The sequence below is a fragment of the Perca flavescens genome, chromosome 6 (genome assembly GCF_004354835.1).
Source record: "Perca flavescens isolate YP-PL-M2 chromosome 6, PFLA_1.0, whole genome shotgun sequence".
NCBI lineage: Eukaryota > Metazoa > Chordata > Actinopteri > Perciformes > Percidae > Perca > Perca flavescens.
The window spans coordinates 1,714,164-1,740,424 of record NC_041336.1 but is presented as its reverse complement, the minus strand read 5'-3'; the positions used below and the strand labels follow the sequence as shown (position 1 = coordinate 1,740,424).

The 26,261-nt window shown below is 42.4% G+C and overlaps 1 protein-coding gene across 1 annotated transcript; it reads right to left on the bottom strand.

Moving 5' to 3' along the window:
• Window positions 1–4,559: 4,559 nt before the first annotated feature.
• bnipl (BCL2 interacting protein like) lies at window positions 4,560–23,397 on the bottom strand. The gene is given in 11 exon segments (XM_028581493.1): window positions 4,560–4,707; window positions 5,094–5,192; window positions 5,793–5,879; window positions 11,216–11,347; window positions 11,854–11,956; window positions 12,235–12,435; window positions 12,851–12,868; window positions 12,870–13,082; window positions 14,944–15,011; window positions 16,376–16,456; window positions 23,263–23,397. Coding segments are annotated over 11 exon segments (1,071 nt in total). The 5' UTR covers window positions 23,307–23,397; the 3' UTR covers window positions 4,560–4,682.
• Between the last annotated feature and the right edge of the window lie 2,864 nt (window positions 23,398–26,261).

Genomic DNA, 26,261 nt, shown 5'->3' with positions numbered 1-26,261 from the left:
TTTATTTTGAGAGTGAATTGCCCCACAATATGAACACAGTTTGATTATAAATTTCATTTAGTTGGTAACCGTTTATGTATAATTGCTTTATTACACAAGATGGTTTGAATGGCTCCATGTGTTGACAGAGGGTTCCTGTGTGTTCTGTGTGTTTGCAGTCTGTCAGGCTGTCTGATCTCAGAGGAAGGCTGTTCTTCTCTGGTCTCAGCTCTGAGGTTCAACCCCTCCCATCTGAGAGAGCTGGACCTGAGCTACAATCATCCAGGAGACTCAGGAGTGAAGCTACTGTCAGTGGGACTGAAGGATCCTCTCTGGAGACTGGACACTCTCAGGTACAAACACTGATGAACAAAAAGGAGATATTTGTGTAGGACGTTTTAAAGGAGAACATCTCCAGGAACTAGAATGATAACTCCCTTTTATTAATAATTGATGTAGTTTGGACACATCTCTGTATGTTAAAGGAAGTGTCCCTGGTTTTAAGAAATGAAAAGATGTTTTCCAGTAGCCTTACAATGAGTTTGAAATAAAATGTGGGATCAAATAGGACAGTTTTAGATTATGTTGCAGTGTAGTCCAGGTCTCTCTCTCTCTCTCTCTCTGTCTCTCTCTGTCTCTCTCTCTCTCCCTCTCTCTCTGTCTCTCTCTCTCTCTCTTTCTTTCTCTCTCTCTGTCTGTCTGTCTGTCTCTCTCTCTCTTTCTCTCTCTCTGTCTGTCTGTCTGTCTCTCTCTCTCTCTCTCTCCCTCTCTCTCTCTGTCTCACCAAATTGTTTTTATATTGCACACATTAGTTTCATACTTTCAGCTGATGTCATCATTGTGAAACATTTAGTCTATGACAATTACATCATTTTATGGACAGTAAACAGGTCAAATGTACTGATAGCCTAAACAGTAAAAGGTTTGATCCCAGGGAAGAAGTTCCCAGACTCCCTTTAAAGTCCATCTGTTTCTCCAGTTGTTGAGTCAATGCCACGTCATAAACTTTGTAAAATGAATGAATTCTTGAATTCATAAATGTCCAAACATAATAGGCACGCTCTGTTATTTCTATTGTATAACATATGTCATTCATTTCCCTGTGTAGGGCTTTTATTTCCATACAGCTGTGGTTGAATAACACAGCGTTCATATAGCAGCCTATAGATCAGTTTATCAGGAACTAGAGACAGACATCTCCATCCTATAGAACAACAACCTGTAGTTTCAGTAATATTCTCATGACCTGGTCATTATGAAATGATAAAGTACGCTAGGAACACACATCACATAGCCTATTATAAGAACAGCTGGTTCGTGGAGCAGTAAACAGCTTTAGAGGGCGGACTATGAAATAAAATCCTGACTTAGACTATGATTGGACACTTTAAAGGAAATTAAACTGAATTAAATACTTTAATTGATTGACAGCCCAAATATGAATATAAAATGAGTAAATTCCAGCCCTACATTAGATCAGATGAAGCTGTGTGTGAGAGAGTGATGTAATGCCCCCCCCCCTCCTCCTTTCAGGGTGGAGCCTGCTGGAGTCAGATGGTTGACACCAGGTCTGAGGAAGTGTAAGTGTGTTTTTAATTTCATTCATCAAACTGTGACATCACTCATCCAACCCTCTGATGTCATCATCAGAGTGCTGATTGGTTAATAACTGCAGCTGTGTTGTGTCTCCTTCTCTCCGTCAGATTCCTGTGAACTCACACTGGACACAAACACAGTGAACAGAAACCTCAAACTGTCTGACAACAACAGGAAGGTGACACGTGTGGAGCAGGATCAGTATCAGTCATATCCTGATCATCCAGAGAGGTTTGACCCCTGCTATCCTCAGCTGCTGTGTAGAGATGGTCTGACTGGTCGCTGTTACTGGGAGGTTGAGAGGAGAGGAAGGGTTGATATATCAGTGAGTTACAGAGGACTCCGCAGGAGAGGAGACAGTGCTGACTGTTGGTTTGGAGGTAATGATCAGTCCTGGAGTCTGATCTGCTCTGATGGTGGTTCCACTGTCAGTCACAATAACAGAGTAACACCCATCTCCTCCTTCTCTGTCTCTGGTAGAGTAGCAGACATCTCCTCCTCCTCTGTCTCTGGTAGAGTAGCAGTGTATGTGGACTGTCCTGCTGGCTCTCTGTCCTTCTACACAGTCTCCTCTGACTCTCTGATCCACCTCCACACCTTCAACACCACATTCACTCAGACTCTCTATCCTGGGTTTGGGTTCTGGTCTCGTGGTTCCTCAGTGTCTCTGTGTTCTGTGCAGGATGGAGAGTCTCCTCCTGTTTCTCACTGCTGATCAGTTGAGTCTGTACAGGACCACACTTACAGAAATATTTCAGGTTATTGTTATGAACTAATGAATGAACTTTGTATAAAATAATTCTGAATGATTGAAGAGCTTCCTGGTGAACATTGTAAACTTCTTCCACTTCCATTCCTTTAAAGACAGAAGCTGTGATCATGATTACAAATGGTTCAAAATGCTGCCGCTCAGCTCCTTACCTGAACACGTAAACGAGATCACATTACACCTGTTCTTGCCTCCCTTCTTTGGTTAACGGTTTGCTTTAGAATACATTTTAAGATTCTGTTGTTTCTTTTTAAATCTCTTTATGGTCAAGCCCCAGCTTGTATCGCTGAACTACTGAAGCCGCACACTCCTGAGGTCGTCAAGATCTGCTGATCAGCTACTCCTTGTTGGCCCTAGAACGCGGCTCAAAAATGGGGGAGATTGAGCTTTCTCAGACGTGGCCCAGAGGCTTTGGAATGAATTGCCTCTGAAAGTCAGACTGGCCCACAGCCTTCACATTTTTAAATCATGACTCAAAACTCACTTTTATTCATTGGCTTTCAAACCAGCTTGAGAGTTGTATTCTGTATTCTGCATTTTATTTTTCTAGTCTGTTATTTGTTTTAAATGTTTGTTTTGTTACTCGTGTGTTTATAATCATGTCAATGTCCAGCATTTTGGTCAACCTGGTTGTTTTAAATGTGCTTTACAAATAAAGTTGGATTGGATTGGATTGGATGAAATTGTAGAAATGAACGTTGACTTGTGTCATGTTTAGATTTTAATTCTGTCTCTTTTCACAATAAAAGCATAAAGTTACTGCGAGAGGGTTTGTGTCTCTTTCTGGTGAACTTTTACACACAATAAGATGTCTGGGTGTCCCAGAGGTCCTCCAGGTCCAGCTGCAGAGAAACCCTCCAATCAGAGCAGTCCAGTACGTAAGTCTTTCACTTTTTCATTTAATATTGTGTTGAGTTAAGGTAGCAGAGAGTCTGTCTGTTTTCTCTCCACATTACTTATCTGCTCAGCCAGCTGCTTTAACTTCTCACTGTGCTATTAGTACTTTGACTGCAGTAACATGTCATCAATGTGACAGAAAAGCTGTTTGATTGGGTCTGTTGGAGGTTTGATTCCCTTCCACATTAATATGTTTATGTTGAAGACTTCACTGTTGGTGAGTGACACAAGCCGTTTCTCAATGTCAAGGATCCTTCCTTGGTAGGACTACGGTATGTAGAGGTCTAGTTCTATTATTCAGGATGGCTGTTTTACATTGCACATTTTTGTCACTGAAAGGCCACCTTAGGTGTGCGCTGTTTTGTTTCATTTCCGGAAATAAACGAGAGAGTTGATGCATTGAAAGTTGAGACTAGTCGTTATTTTAGCAACACAACATCGTCAACATTGGAACAGTCCTTTGACGGACTTCGATGCGTTGCATCCTCGAAATTTTGGCTTCAGAGGATCCTTCCTAGACATTGATAAACGGCTTTAGTGTCCAACGTAAAACACTTTATATGTAATGAAAGGCACTGTAGAACAGACTGGTGGTATTACCGTAGAGCAGAATGCCCCACTAACACAGAACGTTTAGGGAACATTGTGGAACGTTAGTTTTTGGTTCTCTAAAGGTTAGTTCGAACCAAAGCAAAAACGTTTAGGGAACGTTCCCTCAGGGTTATAACGTTCCCTAAACGTTGGTTGTTCTGAGTGCGGTTTTGAAATGTTTATTTAAACCAACTCCATTTACATTTTTGAAGTAGCATATAAAAGGTTTGCAGTCACTTGATTTAGATTTACTCAAAAATGATTGGTCTTATAAAATCTAAGTAAGATAAACAACATAGGAAGATAATATATTTATTTTTAGGCTGATATCAATTTTGCTAAAAACCATACTTTTGTGCTTGATTTCGTTTTTTCCGTGATTTTTAGAAAGCTTTAATAAAACAGCATTTACACACCAAACAACAATTACTAACAGATTCATGCTGTTTAATAATGATTATACACTGTCAGACAGGCAGAGAGACAGAAGGACAGAGAGACAAACAGACAGAAGGACAGACAGGTGTAATTTAGTTCAAAAGAGACAAAAGTGAGAAAAAACGGTGAAAAAAAACGCCAAAAAGTTGATAATAGTGTTGAAACAGTTCTAGTTTGTAACATCTATTGAGTGTTTTCTGATGAAGAACAAACCTCCAGAATCAGAATATTTTATTATTGTATTATTTAATATTCTGGACACTTCCCAGATACAAAAACCTCCCAAAAGAAAAGAGTGAAAAAGTTGTAAAAATGGAACAAAAAAATGTCGGAAAAAAACGCGACAAACTCAACAAAAAAGAGAATTTATATGAAATGAAGAAAGTCTTTAGGATCAGTCCTTTCTGGGATGTCATCTGCTCAACTTCTCATCAAACCTGCAGACAGACAGACAGACAAGTCAGTTAGAGTCACTACAAGTTCTGTTGTTGCTGCTGACAGACTCAGATTATTATTCTAAGAGTCTGACAACATTATGGGATGGATCCCTACAGAGATAGAGCTTTTAGTTAAAGAGTAAGATCCTTTTAGTTTAACATGAAACAGCCCCGAAATCACCATCACCAAACTCCACCAGACTCCATGTAAATAATCAGGACTTTTAGTGTGTATAGAGCCAGCATATCTCCACCAGACTCCATGTAAATAATCAGGACTTTTACTCTACATGCTAAAAGTCCTGATTATTTACATAGAGTCTGGTGTGTTTGGTGATGGTGATTTCGTTAGTTTATTAAAATGGAGGTGTGTCTGTAGTTCTTACTGGCGTATGGCGTCTGGGATCTGTAGTCTTTCTGTGGGAACAAACTGAGACAACTCCTGCAGAGTCTGGATGAACTGAATCTTCCTGCTGAACTTCTCACTGAGGACAGACAGACAGGTAGGTTAGAGAGACAGACAGGAATGTTATGCTGCATCGGCATTCGGTTAAAAATCTGTGTGTGTGTGTGTGTGTGTTTGTTTGTGTGTGTGTGTTTGTGTCTGTGTGTGTTTCTGTGTGTCTGTCTGTGTGTGTGTGTGTGTGTGTGTGTGTCTGTGTGTGTGTGTCTGTCTGTCTGTGTGTTTTTCTGAGTGTCTGTCTGTGTGTGTGTGTGTGTGTGTGTGTGTGTGTGTCTGTGTGTGTGTGTGTGTGTGTGTGTGTGTGTGTGTGTGTGTGTTTTTCTGAGTGTCTGTCTGTCTGTGTGTGTGTGTGTGTGTGTGTGTGTGTTTGTGTCTGTATATGTCTGTGTGTGTATGTCTGTGTGTGTGTTTGTGTATATGTCTGTGTGTGTGTCTGTGTGTGTATATGTCTGTGTGCATATGTGTGTGTGTGGTGTGTGTGTGTATATGTGTGTGTGCATGTGTGTCTGTGTATGTCTCTGTGTGTGTGTGTGTGTGTGTGTGTGTGTGTGTGTGTGTATGTCTCTGTGTGTGTATGTCTGTGTGTGTGTGTGTGTGTGTGTGAGTGTGTGCGTGTACAGACCTGATGAAGGGTTTGACCAGGGTGAGTAGAGCTTTGATGTACCAGGCCGGATGGACAACCAGCAGACCTTTCAGGTCCTTTTTTAGCCTGAAAACAGACACACAAACACACACACACACACACACACACACACACAGGGTTAGGGTGACCGGCAATTTCCACTGACTGCAGAAAGGCTGCTCTATATAGTAGTATAACAGATAGTCAGAGCTTCTATTGTTGCCGGACTCCAGAGAGCTCCGCAGCAACTCAGCACACGGCAGATAGTGCAGGACAGGAAGTGGAGCAGAGAAACAAAATAAAAAATCCGGTTAATTTTCAAAATAAAATCCAGCGTGCTCACAGCGGATCATATCTCCCTGCACTACACCTTGAACACACAGCACAGAGCTGTTCCCCCTCTACTCCTCTGGATGGAAACTAACCAGTGGTGTTTTGGTGCATAGATGTATATATATATAAAGGCTAGATGTCTTACGGAGGAGTCTCTAGCGTCATCACCGGCGGCCATCTTGTCACAGTCAAGCTTCCTGGCGGGCTCTGTGGTACCTGATGTAAGGTGAGTGATCTGCACCAACACAAATACTCTTATCTCGCTGAAATCTTGACGGATTTACAAACGGTTGGGTTTCTTACAAACGTTATTACGTTGCTATAATTCTGGATGCTTGAACATGTTGAAATTGAAGCTTTTCTTTTCGAAAAACGACTTAATTGTGCAGCATAGTTGTGTATCACGAATACTTGCGCAAGTTATCAAGGCTGAGACCACAAATCGAGCTGTTCAATTATATAGGTTTTACTGACACCCTAATAACTATTTTATGACAACTAATCTTTTGTATAAATCTAAATTACAATCTTTGTGGACGTGGTTGTAGTTATTAGCTGGCTAATAACAAGAAGCTGTAAGTGTGGTTGTAGTTATTAGCCTAGCTGGCTAATAACGAGAAGCTAACGTTACAGTTCAGATGCTACCCAGCAATTTTACATCAGTGGAAGGGGCAGAATTGCTCTCTCTTTTGCCGGAGTCTCAAAACGAGAGAGATATGACAATATTATGATATTTGGGATAATCGTTACTTAGTGGATGTATGTACAATACAGGTCCTGTTACACAGGACAAGCGGGGCTATGACATAATAGTATTACAAGATTATTGTAAGATTATTTTTAGAAGTTGGACACCTTTTTATAGCTAGTTTAGTGTGGTTGTCTTATTCTAAAATACATACATGCATACAGGATGCATACATGCACACATGCATACATAAAATTACCCCAAACATATGATAATTTAGGTGTGTATTTTTGTCCTTACCGTTGATTTTGAAAGAAGGAGAAACGGGTTGGAAATGTTGACAATCATTTATATATCTGGGTACATTTCTCACGTTTTTAACGTTTCCCAAAACTGGAAAGATGAGGAGGCAATGGGAACTTGCCCTAAGAAGGGACGGTTGTGTTGTCTCTGACAGGACACTGCTCTGCAGCGAGCACTTCAGGAGGGAGGACTTTGACAGAACGCGGCAGGATGTCTGGCTTAAAGATGGTGTTGTACCAACCACTTTCAACTTCCCAGCTCATCTTCAAAGGGTATGTGTATCATTAACCAACAATAATTCAAGGTGTATAAGATTGATATATCAATATGTGATTAAATGTCACTTTAGTTATTGTTACTGCAAGTTATATTATGTGTTGTTTATTACAGCACATTTTAGACACTCAAAATGTCTTTATTTATGTTCTATAGTCTCTAAAAGTAGAACAGGAGCCAGAGCCTTCAGCTACCAAGCTCCTCTCCTGTGGAACCAGCTTCCAGTTGTGGTTCGGGAGGCAGACACCCTCTCCACATTCAAGAGTAGGCTTAAGCCGTTCCTCTTTGATAAAGCTTATAGTTAGGGTTGGGTCAGGTGAGTCCTGAACCATCCCTTAGTTATGCAGCTTTAGGCTAGGCCTACTATCGGGGGATTTCCCATGGTGCACTGAGCTCCTCTCTTCCTCTCTCTCTCTGCACACATTCACGTCCCATCAATGCATGTTACTAACTTCACTTCTTCACCAGAGTTCTTGTGTTTTCTCATCTCTCAGGTTCTCATCGATCCAAGTGGAGCCTCCTGCCATGGTCCTGCTTGACTGCCATTGCCAATACTGTTGTTGCCGTGCACCTCTCTCTCTCTGCTCTATTTGAAACATGTTCTGAGATAGCTTTTGTTATGAATTGGCGCTATACAAATAAAATTGAATTTAAATGAATTTAATTTTTTATCTCTATCCTCCATGTGTATACCTCCACAGTAGTGTAGTTCTCTCTACAGCGTGGGGATTTCAACATGCAGCATTTCTTTATCTATATTTGTAAAGGGAAATCTTGTACCTATTTTTTTATTGCTAATAAATGTCACTTGTATAATAGTTTAAACTTGTTGAAATTAACATGTACTAATTTAAATGATTTTATTATATTAGTAATATTCAGATTATAAAAGTATATATGTACAGTGAGGAAAATAAGTATTTGAACACCCTGCTATTTTGCAAGTTCTCCCACTTGGAAATCATGGAGGGGTCTGAAATTGTCATCATAGGTGCATGTCCACTGTGAGAGACATAATTCAAAAATTATACAGCTGCAAATAAGTATTTGAACACCTGTCTATCAGCTGGAATTCTGACCCTCAAAGACCTGTTAGTCTGCCTTTAAAATGTCCACCTCCCCTCCATTTATTATCCTAAATTAGATGCACCTGTTTGAGGTTGTTAGCTGCATAAAGACACCTGTCCACCCCATACAATCAGTAAGAATCCAACTACTAACATGGCCAAGACCAAAGAGCTGTCCAAAGACACTAGAGACAAAACTGTACACCTCCACAAGGCTGGAAAGGGCTACGGGGAAATTGCCAAGCAGCTTGGTGAAGAAAGGTCCACTGTTGGAGCAATCATTAGAAAATGGAAGAAGCTAAACATGACATCTCCCTCGGACTGGGGCTCCATGCAAGATCTCACCTCGTGGGGTCTCAATGATCCTAAGAAAGGTGAGAAATCAGCCCAGAACTACACGGGAGGAGCTGGTCAATGACCTGAAAAGAGCTGGGACCACCGTTTCCAAGGTTACTGTTGGTAATACACTAAGACGTCATGGTTTGAAATCATGCATGGCACGGAAGGGTCCCCTGCTTAAACCAGCACATGTCCAGGCCCGTCTTAAGTTTGCCAATGACCATTTGGATGATCCAGAGGAGTCATGGGAGAAAGTCATGTGGTCAGATGAGACCAAAATAGAACTTTTTGGTCATAATTCCACTAACCGTGTTTGGAGGAAGAAGAATGATGAGTACCATCCCAAGAACACCATCCCTACTGTGAAGCATGGGGGTGGTAGCATCATGCTTTGGGGGTGTTTTTCTGCACGTGGGACAGGGCGACTGCACTGTATTAAGGAGAGGATGACCGGGGCCATGTATTGAGAGATTTGGGGGAACAACCTCCTTCCCTCAGTTAGAGCATTGAAGATGGGTCGAGGCTGGGTCTTCCAACATGACAATGACCCGAAGCACACAGCCAGGATAACCAAGGAGTGAGAGAATCTTTGGAGGGAGCTCAAACTCCGTGTTTCTCATCGACAGCCCAGAAACCTGACTGATCTAGAGAAGATCTGTGTGGAGGAGTGGGCCAAAATCCCTCCTGCAGTGTGTGCAAACCTGGTGAAAAACTACAGGAAACGTTTGACCTCTGTACTTGCAAACAAAGGCTACTGTACCAAATATTAACATTGATTTTCTCAGGTGTTCAAATACTTATTTGCAGCTGTATCATACAAATAAATAGTTAAAAAATCATACATTGTGATTTCTGGATTTTTCTTTTTAGATTATGTCTCTCACAGTGGACATGCACCTACGATGACAATTTCAGACCCCTCCATGATTTCTAAGTGGGAGAACTTGCAAAATAGCAGGGTGTTCAAATACTTATTTTCCTCACTGTATATATATACAGTACAGGTCAAAAGTTTGGACACACCTTCTCATTCAATGTGTTTCTTTATTTTCATGACTATTTACATTGTAGATTCTCACTAAAGGCATCAAAACTATGAATGAACACATATGGAATTATTGACTTAACAAAAAAGTGTGAAATAACTGAAAACATGTCTTATATTTTAAATTCTTCAAAGTAGCCACCCTTTGCTTTTTTTGATAACTCTGCAAACCCTTGGTGTTCTCTCAATGAGCTTCATGAGGTAGTCACCTGAAATGGTTTTACCTTCACAGGTGGGCTTTGTCAGGGTTAATTAGTGGAAGTTTTTCCCTTATTAATAAAAAAGCAAAGGGTGGCTATTTTGATCAATCTAAAATATAAGACATGTTTTCAGTTATTTCACACTTTTTTGTTAAGTACATAATTCCATATGTGTTCATTCATAGTTTTGATGCCTTCAGTGAGAATCTACAATGTAAATAGTCATGAAAATAAAAAGAAAACGCATTGAATTAGAAAGTGCGTCCAAACTTTTGGCCTGTACTGTATCTCATGTTGCCATTCTGTACACTGAGTTTTAGTAGCCTATATATTGATTTAACATAAATACCTTGTGCGTGTGTATATCCATTGCACCTATCTGTTCTGTTTAATGTTATTTTCATATGGAAGTCCATGGTTATAATTATTCATAAGTAGGCCTATGCAGTGTCATAACTACATCTCTGACGTTTATAGCAAACCAAACCGTTTGAAAATCGGTAGAAAATTGATCAAGTTATGGTTATTTAAAAAGTACATGCACCATTAAAACACAGTATTACAAGTGAGCGAGCTGACTGTGGCAAGATGGCTGCCAGGTGCGGACATTAACCTTCATTGGCCAGCAGCGCAGACGAGACATCTAGCCTTTATATATATATATATATATATATATATATATATATATAGATATATATATATATATATATATAGATATAGAGATATATATATATAGATATATAGAGATATAGAGATATATATAGATATATAGAGATATATATATATTATGTGGTTCTGTTCTACGTGAATTTGCAAGATCTCGTGGGTCCTCGCGAGACCCCGTTTGTTCCTCGCGAGATCTTGTGGGTCCTCGCGAGATCCCGTGGGTCCTCGCGAGATCTCGTGGGTCCTTGTGACTTCAGCTGCCAAGCACACAACCGGTAGAAATTAGGAGTGAGGTTTATTGAATGTTACGTGTAGTTGGTCCATGTATGACACAATTGTGTGTTTATGTGCGATGTGTCAACTTTTTTGTTTTGTCGATTGCTAGAAGATAACATTTCTCCTATAGGAGACAATGGAGGCATATTGTCTGTCTGTCTCTCTGTCTGCCTGCCTGCCTGTCTGTCTGTCTGTCTGTCTGTCTTTCTGTCTCTCTGTCTGTAGCGTACCTCCTGTCTAAGGACGTGTAGCACTGATGCAGCCAGCGGATGGATGGCAGCTTGTTTCTGGGCGCCATGGCACACAGGTAGACCAGCAGGTAGTTCTCTGATACCATCAGGTCCAAGGTCCCCACAATGTACCTGAAACACATACACATACACCCATCAGGTCCAAGGTCCCCACAATGTACCTGAAACACACACACACCCAACAGATCCAAGGTCCCCACAATGTTACTGAAACACATACACACACACACATCAGGTCCAAGGTCCCCACAATGTACCTGAAACACACATATAGAGACACACACACCAGGTCCAAGGTCCCCACAATGTACCTGAAACACACACATCAGGTCCAAGGTCCCCACAATGTACATGAAACACACACAGACACACACACACACACACACACACACACACACACACACACACACACACACACACACACACACACACATTTTGTTTCAGGTGTATTGGATATATGGGTGGTGATGGCCCAGTGGATATGACCCATGCCTTTGGTGTGGGAGATCAGGGTTCAATTCCCCCTGATGCATTTACCAATGTGTCCCTGAGCAAGACACTTAACCCCTAGTTGCTCCAGTGTGTGTGTGTGTGTGTGTGTGTGTGTGTAAACTCACCTGAACAGGTTGTCCATGACGTACTCGTAGTTCTCCACCGTGTTCTCTGGCAGGTAACAGGAAGTGAAGAGGATGACGGCGTTCATCTCGTCTCCACAGTAACCTGACGGCCAATCAGACGCGAGAACACGAGTCACAAAATTAAAGGACTCAATCGTTTGGGCAGAAATTGTCAAAAGTGTTGAAAGTGAGCGGCTAAAACAAGGGTGAAAAAAACGTCTGTGTGTGTTTCTGTGTGTGTGTCTGTGTCTCTGTGTGTGTCTGTGTGTGTTTGTGTGTGTGTGTCTGTGTGTGTTTGTGTGTGTGTGTGTGTCTGTGTGTCCCTGTGTGTGTTTGTGTGTGTGTGTCTGTCTGTGTGTGTGTCTGTGTGTGACCTCTGACCTCCGTGGGACAGCACCTGCAGGTATGGCTCCAGGACGCTCATGTTGACGTGGAACTCGTGTCCGTTGATGGAGAACCTCCTCCAGAGACGCCCCCTAGTGTCCACCTGGTCCAGACCCTCCAGACCCTCCAGACCCCCCAACGGCTCCACGGGGCTCCGGGCCACGCCCCCCCCAGCCCTCGCCATGCGGGGGAGGTCATCTGGTCAGAGAGAGGTGAGAGAGAAGTCAGAGAGAGGTCAGAGAGAGGTGAGAGAGAGGTGAGGGAGAGGTGAGAGAGAGGTCAGGGAGAGGTGAGAGAGAGGTCAGAAGTCAGAGAGAGGTCAGAGAGAGGTCAGAGAGAGGTCAGGGAGAGGTGAGAGAGAGGTCAGAGAGAGGTGAGAGAGAGGTCAGGGAGAGGTGAGAGAGAGGTCAGAGAGAGGGGAGAGAGAGGTGAGGGAGAGAGAGGAGGGAGAGAGGTCAGAGAGAGGTGAGGGAGAAAGGAGGGAGAGAGGTGAGAGAGAGGTCAGAGGTGATGTCATTAGAGGTCAGAGAGAGGAGGGAGACAGGTGAGAGAGAGGTCAGAGGTGATGTCATTAGAGGTCAGAGAGAGGTGAGAGGTGATGTGTGTGTCTCACCGTCCCACTCCAGCTCGTGCCCCCAGCGTGCCCGTCTCGCTGCCTGATGGCGTCTCCAGGGCCTCCAGGTTGAAGTCGAAGGACAGCGTCTCGTCCGGCGTGGCCGACAGCGCCGCGGCCGAGAAGTCCACCGAGTCCCCGCGGCTCAGCGATAGGCTGAGGGGCGGGGCCGGCAGACGCTTCTTAGCCCCGCCCCCGCTGGCTCCTGATAGGTCGAGGCTGGGGGGAGGGACTAAGGGAAGAGAGGGGGGATGGGGGAAGAGACCACAGCCTTAATAATGTGCAGGTCAGATGATTCTGGTAACACTTTACAATAAGGGTACATTAATTAGCATTAGTTAATGCATTAATAAGCATTAACTAACCGTTATTAAGGGTTGAATAAATTGTCCAATAAACATTTATTAACAATTCACGTTAATGCATTATTTACCATTAGTTGATGCCTTAACTAACTGTTAATCACAGTTAACTAAGGTGTCTATTTTACCATTAGTTAATGCAGTAACAAGCCTTAACTAACTGTTAATAACAGTTAACTAAGGTGTCTATTTTACCATTAGTTAATGCAGTAACAAGCCTTAACTAACTGTTAATAACAGTTAACTAAGGTGTCTATTTTTACCATTAGTTAATGCAGTAACAAGCCTTAACTAACTGTTAATAACAGTTAACTAAGGTGTCTATTTTACCATTAGTTAATGCAGTAACAAGCCTTGACTAACTGTTAATAACAGTTAACTAAGGTGTCTATTTTACCATTAGTTAATGCAGTAACAAGCCTTAACTAACTGTTAATAACAGTTAACTAAGGTGTATATTTTACCATTAGTTAATGCAGTAACAAGCCTTAACTAATTGTTAATAACAGTTAACTACGGTGTCTATTTTACCATTAGTTAATGCAGTAACAAGCCTTAACTAACTGTTAATAACAGTTAACTAAGGTGTCTATTTTACCATTAGTTAATGCAGTAACAAGCCTTAACTAACTGTTAATAACAGTTAACTACGGTGTCTATTTTACCATTAGTTAATGCAGTAACAAGCCTTAACTAACTGTTAATAACAGTTAACTAAGGTGTCTATTTTACCATTAGTTAATGCAGTAACAAGCCTTAACTAACTGTTAATAACAGTAAACTAAGGTGTCTATTTTTGGTTAGTTAATACGTATTAATGCATTAACTAATGCTAATTAATATACCCTTATTGTAAAGTGTTACCGTTTTTCTTTTAAGGTGCCCAGATTACAACAAAAATATATCACTTTTTCTGGTTATTTGGGGTGTTCTTTTGTGTCTCTGGTGCTTCCACACACATGCATCCATGGTGTTCTGAGTGAGATCTGGTTTCTGAACGTGTCCTGCCTTCAGTCTCCTGGTGAGCTGGTCAACATCTGCACGGCTTTCTACGTCATCGGCCGAGACGAGCTGGCTAACCACAACCGTTAGCATGCTAGCACTAGAATGCTACCTAAAACACACACAGGTTCACCATAGTCTCCAAAAGAACTACTTCCATGTCCCTGTTCTGCAGGTATTCAATGCTAAGTGTGAAGTGCGTCCTCGTTTAGAAGAAGTCTCCTGGCTAATCCTGCCTTGTACTGACTGAAGTTGGAGAAACAGCTAGCTAGCTCATGTAGTCTTACCTAGCTACTGTCAGGGCCTTCATACTCTGCTTCTGACTGGCTAGTAGTCCTTACCTAGCTACTGTCAGGGCCTTCATACTCTGCTTCTGACTGGCTAGTAGTCCTTACCTAGCTACTGTCAGGGCCTTCATACTCTGCTTCTGACTGGCTAGTAGTCCTTACCTAGGTACTGTCAGGGCCCTCATACTCTGCTTCTGACTGGCTAGTAGTCCTTACCTAGGTACTGTCAGGGCCCTCACACTCTGCTTCTGACTGGCTAGTAGTCCTTACCTAGCTACTGAGCATGTGCAACTCCCAACAAAGATGTTACAGCAGTGAGAGGTCTCACTCTGTAGCTAAAACAGAGACCTGAACACAGGGTGAAAAGAGGAGCTGCAGCAATGTGCAGTACAACAATAATGTGGTGTTTTTAGATAATTGAAGAAAAGTGCGTTGAGGTCACCTGGTCGCCGCTCGCCGCCCGATGCACCCTCCGTCTCCTCTGGACTCCCACAATCCTCGGGGAGAGGCCTGGACACACACACACACACACACACATATACACACACATACACACACACACACACACACACACACACACGGTATGTTTTACACATCAACATGAGGGAGGGAGAGAGAGGGAGATATAATCTGATAGTATGGTAATATAATCTGATAGTATGGTAATATAATCTAATAGATATGGTAATATATTCTGATAGATATGATAATATAATCTGATAGATATGGTAATATAATCTGATAGTATGGTAATATAATCTGATAGTAATATAATCTGATAGATATGGTAATATAATCTGATAGATATGGTACTATAATCTGATAGTAATATAATCTAATAGTATGGTAATATAATCTGATAGTAATATAATCTGATAGTATGGTAATATAATCTGATAGTATGGTAATAATAATCTGATAGATATGGTAATATAATCTGATAGTATGGTATTAATAATCTGATAGATATGGTACTAATAATCTGATAGATATGGTAATATAATCTGATAGTATGGTAATAATAATCTGATAGATATGGTAATATAATCTGATAGTATGGTAATAATAATCTGATAGATATGGTAATAATAATCTGATAGATATGGTAATAATAATCTGATAGATATGGTAATATAATCTGATAGTATGGTAATATTAATCTGATAGTATGGTAATAATAATCTGATAGATATGGTAATAATAATCTGATAGTATGGTAATAATCTGATGGTAATAATAATCTGATAGTATGGTAATAATAATCTGATAGTATGGTAATATAATCTGATAGTATGGTAATATTAATCTGATAGTATGGTAATAATAATCTGATAGATATGGTAATAATAATCTGATAGTATGGTAATAATCTGATGGTAATAATAATCTGATAGTATGGTAATAATAATCTGATAGTATGGTAATATAATCCAAGTTATTTTGTGATTGTTGAGGGCAATAGTCCTTGATTATGCGACATGTTTTCTTTGCTCTATATGATATTTGTGCAATGAAATTGCGGGAACTTGTAAAACCTGCATTTTGATGAAAAAGAACACAACAGCTTTTAGATGATGTAATTACATCACTTCATAACGTTCCCATGGCAACAGGGGAAAATGTCTGGGGAAAAGTAAACGCAACATTTTTCAACTTTCTGCTGAGATATATTACGGGACTTTTTTGCAACGAAAATGCGGATTATGAAACAAAATCATGCAAGCCCCAAATATTTTGTGCGGAAATTGGCAATTTATGCTGCGAAAGTGCCTCCCCATAAACATGCAGACTTTGGCTGATTAAGGGATGAATTATGCGATCACATAATCAGGTTTTTCTGGAGGGACTGGTCTGGTTTTAGGAAATATTCTGACCTGGGGAAGCCATCGTCCTGCCACTCCTCCATCAGCTCCAAGTCCAGGATGTTAGGGGGTCCCGGGTCCCCTACATGAGACCTGCAGGGACAAGACCAACAGTATCAGACTACATGAGACCTGCAGGGACAAGACCAACAGTATCAGACTACATGAGACCTGCAGGGACAAGACCAACAGTATCAGACTACATGAGACCTGCAGGGACAAGACCAACAGTATCAGACTACATGAGTACTGCAGGGACAAGACCAACAGTATCAGACTACATGAGTCCTGCAGGGACAAGACCAACAGTATCAGACTACATGAGACCTGCAGGGACAAGACCAACAGTATCAGACTACATGAGACCTGCAGGGACAAGACCAACAGTATCAGACTACATGAGTCCTGCAGGGACAAGACCAACAGTATCAGACTACATGAGACCTGCAGGGACAAGACCAACAGTATCAGACTACATGAGACCTGCAGGGACAAGACCAACAGTATCAGACTACATGAGACCTGCAGGGACAACACCAACAGTATCAGACTACATGAGTCCTGCAGGGACAACACCAACCGTATCAGACTACATGAGACCTGCAGGGACAAGACCAACAATATCAGACTACATGAGACCTGCAGGGACAAGACCAACAATATCAGACTACATGAGACCTGCAGGGACAAGACCAACAGTATCAGTCTACATGAGACCTGTAGGGACAACACCAACAGTATCAGACTACATGAGACCTGCAGGGACAACACCAACAGTATCAGACTACATGAGACCTGCAGGGACAAATACACACACACACACACAAACGCACACACATATACACACACACACACACACACACACACACACACACACACACACACACACACATAGACACACAGGTTATTTCTTCCCCTGAGCACTAATAACCTGTATATCAGCTCCAGAGGGTGTCTCTGTCACGCTGTCATAGAGTCAATGAATCAAAGCAAGTTAACGAGCTGAACAAACAGCGGAGTCACAGTCAGGAGTTAAAGGGCCAGACCATAAATATATGAATATACAAATCAGTGTTAATATAAACATATAAATGAGTCACTATTATCAATAAATAGATAAACAGCCCCGACATCACCATCACCAAACTCCACCAGACTCCATGTAAATAATCAGGACTTTTAGCGTGTATAGAGCCATCATATCTCCACCAGACTCCATGTAAATAATCAGGACTTTTAGCGTGTATAGAGCCAGCATATCTCTACATGTAAATGGGTGAATTAAGGGTTTATTTCAACCAAACCAGAGTGGTGATTGTTGGAACAGTGGAAAGATGAACCAAGACAGCTTTTGGTACTTTTATTTAGTTTCTGTCCACTTTGAAAGAAGTGTGTTTTACAATGATAAAAGTCCTGGAGTCTGGTGGAAATATGCTGGCTTTATACACGCTAAAAGTCCTTATTATTTACATGGAGTCTGGTGGAAATATGCTTGCTCTATACACGCTAAAAGTCCTGATTATTTACATGGAGTCTGGTGGAAATATGCTGGCTCTATACACGCTAAAAGTCCTGATTATTTACATGGAGTCTGGTGGAGATATGCTGGCTCTATACACGCTAAAAGTCCTGATTATTTACATGGAGTCTGGTGGAGATATGCTGGCTCTATTCACACTAAAAGTCCTGATTATTTACATGGAGTCTGGTGTAGTTTGGTGATGGTGATTTCGGGGCTGTTTCATGTTAAACTAAAAGGATCTTACTCTTTAACTAAAAGGTCTATCTCTGTAGGGATCCATCCCATAATGTTGTCAGACACTTAGAATAATAACAAACATGGGGACATAGAGTCCAGGGTGATAAATATCAAAGTAACCCTTTAACGAACTCCTCCTGAAACCAGACTCCATTCACTTTTCTATCATTTTAAGCTTCTTCCTGGTTTTCCTGTTGAACGCGAGGATGCAGTCATGTGAATATCAGCTGTCACCTGTCGGCAGGTAAATGCTCTTCAGTTCTGTGATTGGTCTAAATCTTTTTTAGGTTTAAATGTGACAGAGACGGGACTCAAGAAACCTGCCTGACTGCTCTGATTGTTTACAGGGACACGCCCGAGGCTCTACTGTTCCTCAGCAGTTATCTGACGCACACACCCAGGTAACCACACCTGTGTGTTTTTGTGTGTGTTTAGGTCACAGGTAAAACCTCAGGTGTGTGTGTTGGGGGGGGGGAGGAGGTATGTTTCCAAGTTGGTGCCTTCAGGGTCGGAAGGGAAATCTTTGTTCTGGGAGCTCCTGCATGCTTGTCTACTGGCCTTTCAAAGAGGGGAAGCTCATTTTTGGCCTACATAATAAGAATCTTACATTTATTTTTAATAATATTATTATAATAATATATATATAATAATAAAATATGTTATATAATAATATTAATATTAATAATAATAACAATAATATGTAATAATATAATACAATAACAATATAATAATTATTATAATAATTTATAATATCCGTGAGAAGCCCAGCAGTACATTTTCTTTGTCACAGCACTTCAGTCAGCCAGCTAACCTACCGCGAGAGCTGAACAGACCTGTTACCTTGCTCTGTCTTTTGCACTAAATCCATCTCAGGTGTTGATCTAACTCTGCTGTTTAATTCTAAGTTTCTCCTCGTAAGGAAGACTTTCAAATGGCTTTACCAAAACCACGTCGACAATATGTATTGCTAGCTGGCTATTTCAGCCCTACATCAGTAGCCTATTCTACTGTATGAATGAATGAATGAACGATCTAACAAAATTATATTAAACTCGAATGAGGAAATGTGGGAATTAGGTTAAACTGAGACAAGGAATGTGGTGTATAATTGTATGAAATGTATGATGAAAATTGGCAATATCGCCGAGCAAATACCAAGAAACAGGTTGCATCAGTTCGTCTTTCAACAACAGCTTCGGCAACTTTTCATAGAACAAAATCGCTGTCGTTCAAAAAGGAGATGCAGTCTTTCGACAGACCCTCCAATCACCACGCAGAAGCCCTTCGTCCAGGCCAGCCCACTGCTCCCATTGGCCCCCAGAGAGGCCGGGCGACCGGGGGCGGGACTTAATCGCAGCATTCATCCAATGATCGTCTAGTTTCGAAGCACTTTGATTCACACTTGATTCTGGACCAACTCCTCCTCCAGATGAACGTATTCTAACACCTTTTTAGTCAATAAAATGTTAACACAATAGTACATATTATACTATCATATAATACTGTATATTTTATGGGAAGCCGAGCTTCCCTTAACCACCAGATGGATCGCTTCCCATTTGCAGGATGGAGGAAGTAGGATGGAGGAGGTAGGATGGAGGAGGTAGGATGGAGGAGGTAGGATGGAGGAGGTAGGCATATATATGTATGTGTGTGTGTGTGTGTGTGTGTATATATGTATGTGTGTGTCTTTCTGTGTGTGTGTGTATGTGTGTATATATGTATGTGTGTGTGTCTGTGTGTGTGTGTACCTCCTCCATCCTACCTCCTCCATCCTGCCTCCTCCATGCTACCTCCTCCATCCTGCCTCCTCCATCCTAACTTCTCCATCCTACCTTTTCCATCCTACCTCCTCCATCCTCCATCCTACCTCCTCCCTCCTCCATCCTACCTCCTCCCTCCTCCATCCTACCTCCTTCCTCCTCCATCCTACCTCCTCCCTCTTCCATCCTACCTCCTCCATCCTACCTCTTCCCTCTTCCATCCTACCTCTTCCATCCTACCTCTTCCATCCTCCCTCTTCATCCTACCTCCTCCATCCTACCTCTTCCATCTTCCATCCTACCTCCTCCATCTTCCATCCTACCTCTTCCATCTTCCATCCTACCTCCTCCATCTTCCATCCTACCTCTTCCCTCCTCCATCCTACCTCTTCCATCCTACCGCCTCCCTCCCCTCTTCCATCCTACCTCCTCCCTTTTCCATCCTACCTCCTCCCTCTTCCATCCTACCTCCTCCATCCTACCTCCTCCCTCTTCCATCCTACCTCTTCCATCCTCCCTCCTCCTCCATCCTACCTCTTCCATCTTCCATCCTACCTCCTCCCTCCTCCCTCCTCCATCCTACCTCCTACCTCCTCCATCCTACCTCCTCCATCCTACCTCCTACCTCCTCCATCCTACCTCTTCCATCCTACCTCCTTCCTCCTCCATCCTACCTCCTCCCTCTTCCATCCGACCTCCTCCATCCTACCTCCTCCATCCTACCTCTTCCCTCTTCCATCCTACCTCTTCCATCCTACCTCTTCCATCCTCCCTCTTCATCCTACCTCCTCCATCCTACCTCCTCCATCTTCCATCCTACCTCTTCCCTCCTCCATCTCTACCTCTTCCATCCTACCGCCTCCCTCTTCCCTCTTCCATCCTACCTCCTCCATCCTACCTCCTCCCTTTTCCATCCTACCTCCTCCCTCTTCCATCCTACCTCCTCCATCTTACCTCCTCCCTCTTCCATCCTACCTCTTCCATCCTCCCTCCTCCATCCTACCTCTTCCATCTTCCATCCTACCTCTTCCCTCCTCCATCCTACCTCCTCCCTTTCCATCCTACCTCCTCCCTCTTCCATCCTACCTCCTCCATCCTACCTCCTCCCTCTTCCATCCTACCTCCTCCATCCTACCTCCTCCATCCTCCCTCCTACCTCCTCCATCCTACCTCCTCCATCCTACCTCCTACCTCCTCCATCCTACCTCCTCCATCCTACCTCCTCCCTCCTCCATCCTACCTCCTCCATCTTCCATCCTACCTCTTCCCTCCTCCATCCTACCTCTTCCATCCTACCGCCTCCCTCTCCCCTCTTCCATCCTACCTCCTCCCTTTTCCATCCTACCTCCTTCCTCTTCCATCCTACCTCCTCCATCCTACCTCCTCCCTCTTCCATCCTACCTCCTCCATCCTACCTCCTCCCTCTTCCATCCTACCTCTTCCATCCTCCCTCCTCCATCCTACCTCTTCCATCTTCCATCCTACCTCCTCCCTAAACTCCCTCCTACCTCCTCCATCCTACCTCCTCCATCCTACCTTTTCCATCCTACCGCCTCCATCCTACCTCCTTCCTCCTCCATCCTACCTCCTCCCTCCTCCATCCTACCTCCTCCATCCTACCTCTTCCCTCTTCCATCCTACCTCTTCCATCCTACCTCTTCCATCCTCCCTCTTCATCCTACCTCCTCCATCCTACCTCTTCCATCTTCCATCCTACCTCCTCCATCTTCCATCCTACCTCTTCCCTCCTCCATCCTACCTCTTCCATCCTACCGCCTCCCCCTTCCCTCTTCCATCCTACCTCCTCCATCCTACCTCCTCCCTCTTCCATCCTACCTCCTCCATCCTACCTCCTCCCTCTTCCATCCTACCTCTTCCATCCTACCTCCTCCATCCTACCTCTTCCATCTTCCATCCTACCTCTTCCCTCCTCCATCCTACCTCCTACCTCTTCCATCCTACCTCCTCCCTCCTCCATCCCCTCCTCCATCCTACCTCCTCCATCCTACCTCTTCCATCCTACCTCTTCCATCCTACCTCCTCCATCCTACCTCCTCCATCCTCCATCCTACCTCCTCCATCCTACCTCCTACATCCTACCTCTTCCATCCTACCTCCTCCATCCTACCTCCTACCTCCTCCATCCTACCTCCTCCATCCTACATCCTACCTCTTCCATCCTACCTCCTCCCTCCTCCATCCTACCTCCTCCATCCTACCTCCTACCTCTTCCATCCTCCATCCTACCTCCTACCTCCTCCATCCTACCTCCTCCATCCTACCTCCTCCCTCTTCCATCCTACCTCCTACCTCTTCCATCCTCCATCCTACCTCCTACCTCCTCCCTCTTCCATCCTACCTCCTCCCTCCTCCCTCTTCCATCTTCCATCCTACCTCTTCCATCCTACCTCTTCCCTCCTCCCTCCTACCTCCTCCCTCCTCCATCCTACCTCCTCCATCCTCCCTCTTCCATCCTACCTCCTCCCTCCTACCTCTTCCATCCTACCTCCTCCCTCCTCCATCCTACCTCCTTCCATCCTCCAACCTACCTCCCCCATCCTACCTCCTCCATCCTTCCATCCTCCATCCTACCTCCTCCATCCTACCTCCTCCCTCTTCCATCCTACCTCCTCCATCCTTCCTCCTCCATCCTACCTCCTCCTCCTGTACTCTTAACTTGGCTCCTGTGGTGTTGTACACACTATTGTACTTCATGTCTTTGTATTGTTGTCTTTTTGTATACTTGTACGTTATTTATATTTGCGAGCTGCTCTGCGACCCCTTCACTGACCGCCTGGAAGGAAGAACGCCGCCTCCAACAGAACACAAACTTACACCAAAACTTCCCCTTTTTCTGCTGCTGGCACAGGAAACACACACACACACACACACACACACACACACATACACACACACACACACACACACACACACACACACACACATACACACAGACACATACATATACATACATACACATACACACACACACACAGACACATACAAACACACACAGACACATACAAACACATACACACACATACAAACACACATACACACACACACACACATACAAACACACACACACAGACACACACACATACTCACAGACACACACAGATACACACAGACACACAAACACAGACACATACAAACATACACACACACACAGACACACACAAACATACACACACACACAGACACACACACAAATACACACACAGACACACACATATACAGACACATACAAATACACACAGATACACAGACACACATACACAGACAGACACACATACATACACACATACACACAGACACACACACAGACACACACAGGAACAGGAAGTGTCAGTTGGTTTTTAAATATTTTAACGTACCTTTTCATCTTCTCAGCGTCTGTGCGCCCGGTGGGGGAGCTCATGATGTCACAGTGATGTCACGGTGATGTCACGGCGTGTTCTGACCAGGACATGAGTGTCTCTCTCTCTCCCTCTCTCTCTTTATCGCTCTCTCTCTCTCTCTCCCCCTCTTCTCTCTTTCTCTGTCTGTCTCTCTCTCTGTCTGTCTCTCTCTCTCTCCCTCTTCTCTCTCTCTCTGTCTGTCTCTCTCTCTCTCTCTCTGTCTGTCTCTCTCTCTTTATCGCTCTCTCTCTCTCTCCCCCTCTTCTCTCTCTCTCTGTCTGTCTCTCTCTCTCTCCCTCTTCTCTCTCTCTCTCCCCCTCTTCTCTCTCTCTCTTTCTCTGTCTGTCTCTCTCTCTCTCTCTCTCTCTCTCTCTCTCTCCCCTCTTCTCTCTCTTTCTCTCTCCCCGACAGGTTCGGCTGCATTTCTCTGCAGAGCCGCCATCTGATTGGTCGGCTGCTCACCTGGCTGCAGGTCAGCTTTCCTCTGACATCATCAGTATGAACCAATCGGCTGCTGAGGCTGTTGGAAGCAGGAAGAGGTGCCGGGCGTCCTCAGGGTCCTACTGCAGCTCAGGTTTTAAAATGTTAAAATCTTCAGACTGACGTCAAACTTTTGACTTAAAATCCAAACGTTTAATAAAAGTTTTCAGCATTTTCACAATGTAAACAACAACAAACTGCAGAAAAAAGACCAAACACTTGAAAAAGTGAAAAACACACACACACACACACACACACACAGACACAGACACACACACAGACACACACACACACACACAGACACACACACAGACACACACACACACACACAGACAGACACACACAGACATAAACACACACACACACAGACACACACACAGACACAAACACACGCACACACACGCACACACACACACACACACACACAGACATACACACACACAGACACAAACAGACATAAATACACACACAGACAAACACACACACAGGCATACATACACAAACACACACACACACAGACATAAATACACACACACACAAAGACACACACAGACATAAATACACACACAGACAAACACACACACAGGCATACATACACAAACACACACACACACAGACACACAAACACACAGAGAGACACACACACACACAGACACACATACACAGAGACACACACACACAGCTAGCTAGGTGAGCAACCTGTCTGAAACATAGACAGTATATCATGAACCAACAGACCCCGTGTCTCTGGTCAGAGACCAGTGGAGGATATCAGAAGTCTCTTTCCCGGTGCTGGCTGAGTGTTACTGAGCAGCCTCCAACTGAGCTTGAAGACGTAGATGTGACGTGAGCAACGTGTCTGAAAGTGTGAAGTCTTCTGGTAGCTGTGAGAGAGAAATCTCAATCATTCCCAATCTTACAGAGACGGAGAGTGTAGGTATATGTAAGGAGATAACATAGACACAGGCTAATTACTGATCACTAACATGCTAGTTAATATTAGTAATTACTGATCACTAACATGCTAGTTAACATTAGTAATTACTGATCACTAACATGCTAGTTAACATTAGTAATTACTGATCACCAACATGCTAGTTAACATTAGTAATTACTGATCACTAACATGTTAGTTAACATTAGTAATTATTGATCACTAACATTATAGTTAACATTAGTAATTACTGATCACTAACATGCTAGTTAACATTAGTAATTACTGATCACTAACATGTTAGTTAACATTAGTAATTACTGATCACTAACATGCTAGTTAACATTAGTAATTACTGATCACCAACATGCTAGTTAACATTAGTAATTACTGATCACTAACATGATAGTTAACATTAGTAATTACTGATCACTAACATGCTAGTTAACATTAGTTATTACTGATCACCAACATGCTAGTTAACATTAGTAATTACTGATCACTAACATGTTAGTTAACATTAGTAATTATTGATCACTAACATGATAGTTAACATTAGTAATTACTGATCACTAACATGCTAGTTAACATTAGTAATTATTAATCACTAACATGCTAGTTAACATTAGTAATTACTGATCACTAACATGCTAGTTAACATTATTAATTACTGATCACTAACATGCTAGTTAACATTATTAATTACTGATCAGTAACATGCTAGTTAACATTAGTAATTACTGATCACCAACATGCTAGTTAACATTAGTTATTACTGATCACTAACATGCTAGTTAACATTAGTAATTATTGATCACTAACATGCTAGTTAACATTAGTAATTACTGATCACTAACATGCTAGTTAACATTAGTAATTATTAATCACTAACATGCTAGTTAACATTAGTAATTACTGATCACTAACATGCTAGTTAACATTAGTAATTAATGATCACTAACATGCTAGTTAACATTAGTAATTACTGATCACTAACATGCTAGTTAACATTAGTAATTACTGATCACTAACATGCTAGTTAACATTAGTAATTACTGATCACCAACATGCTAGTTAACATTAGTTATTACTGATCACCAACATGTTAGTTAACATTAGTAATTACTGATCACTAACATGCTAGTTAACATTAGTAATTATTAATCACTAACATGCTAGTTAACATTAGTAATTACTGATCACTAACATGCTAGTTAACATTACTAATTACTGATCAGTAACATGCTAGTTAACATTAGTAATTACTGATCACTAACATGTTAGTTAACATTAGTAATTACTGATCACTAACATGCTAGTTAACATTAGTAATTACTGATCAGTAACATGTTAGTTAACATTAGTAATTACTGATCACTAACATGCTAGTTAACATTAGTAATTACTGATCACCAACATGCTAGTTAACATTAGTAATTACTGATCACCAACATGTTAGTTAACATTAGTAATTATTGATCACTAACATGATAGTTAACATTAGTAATTACTGATCACTAACATGCTAGTTAACATTAGTTATTACTGATCACCAACATGC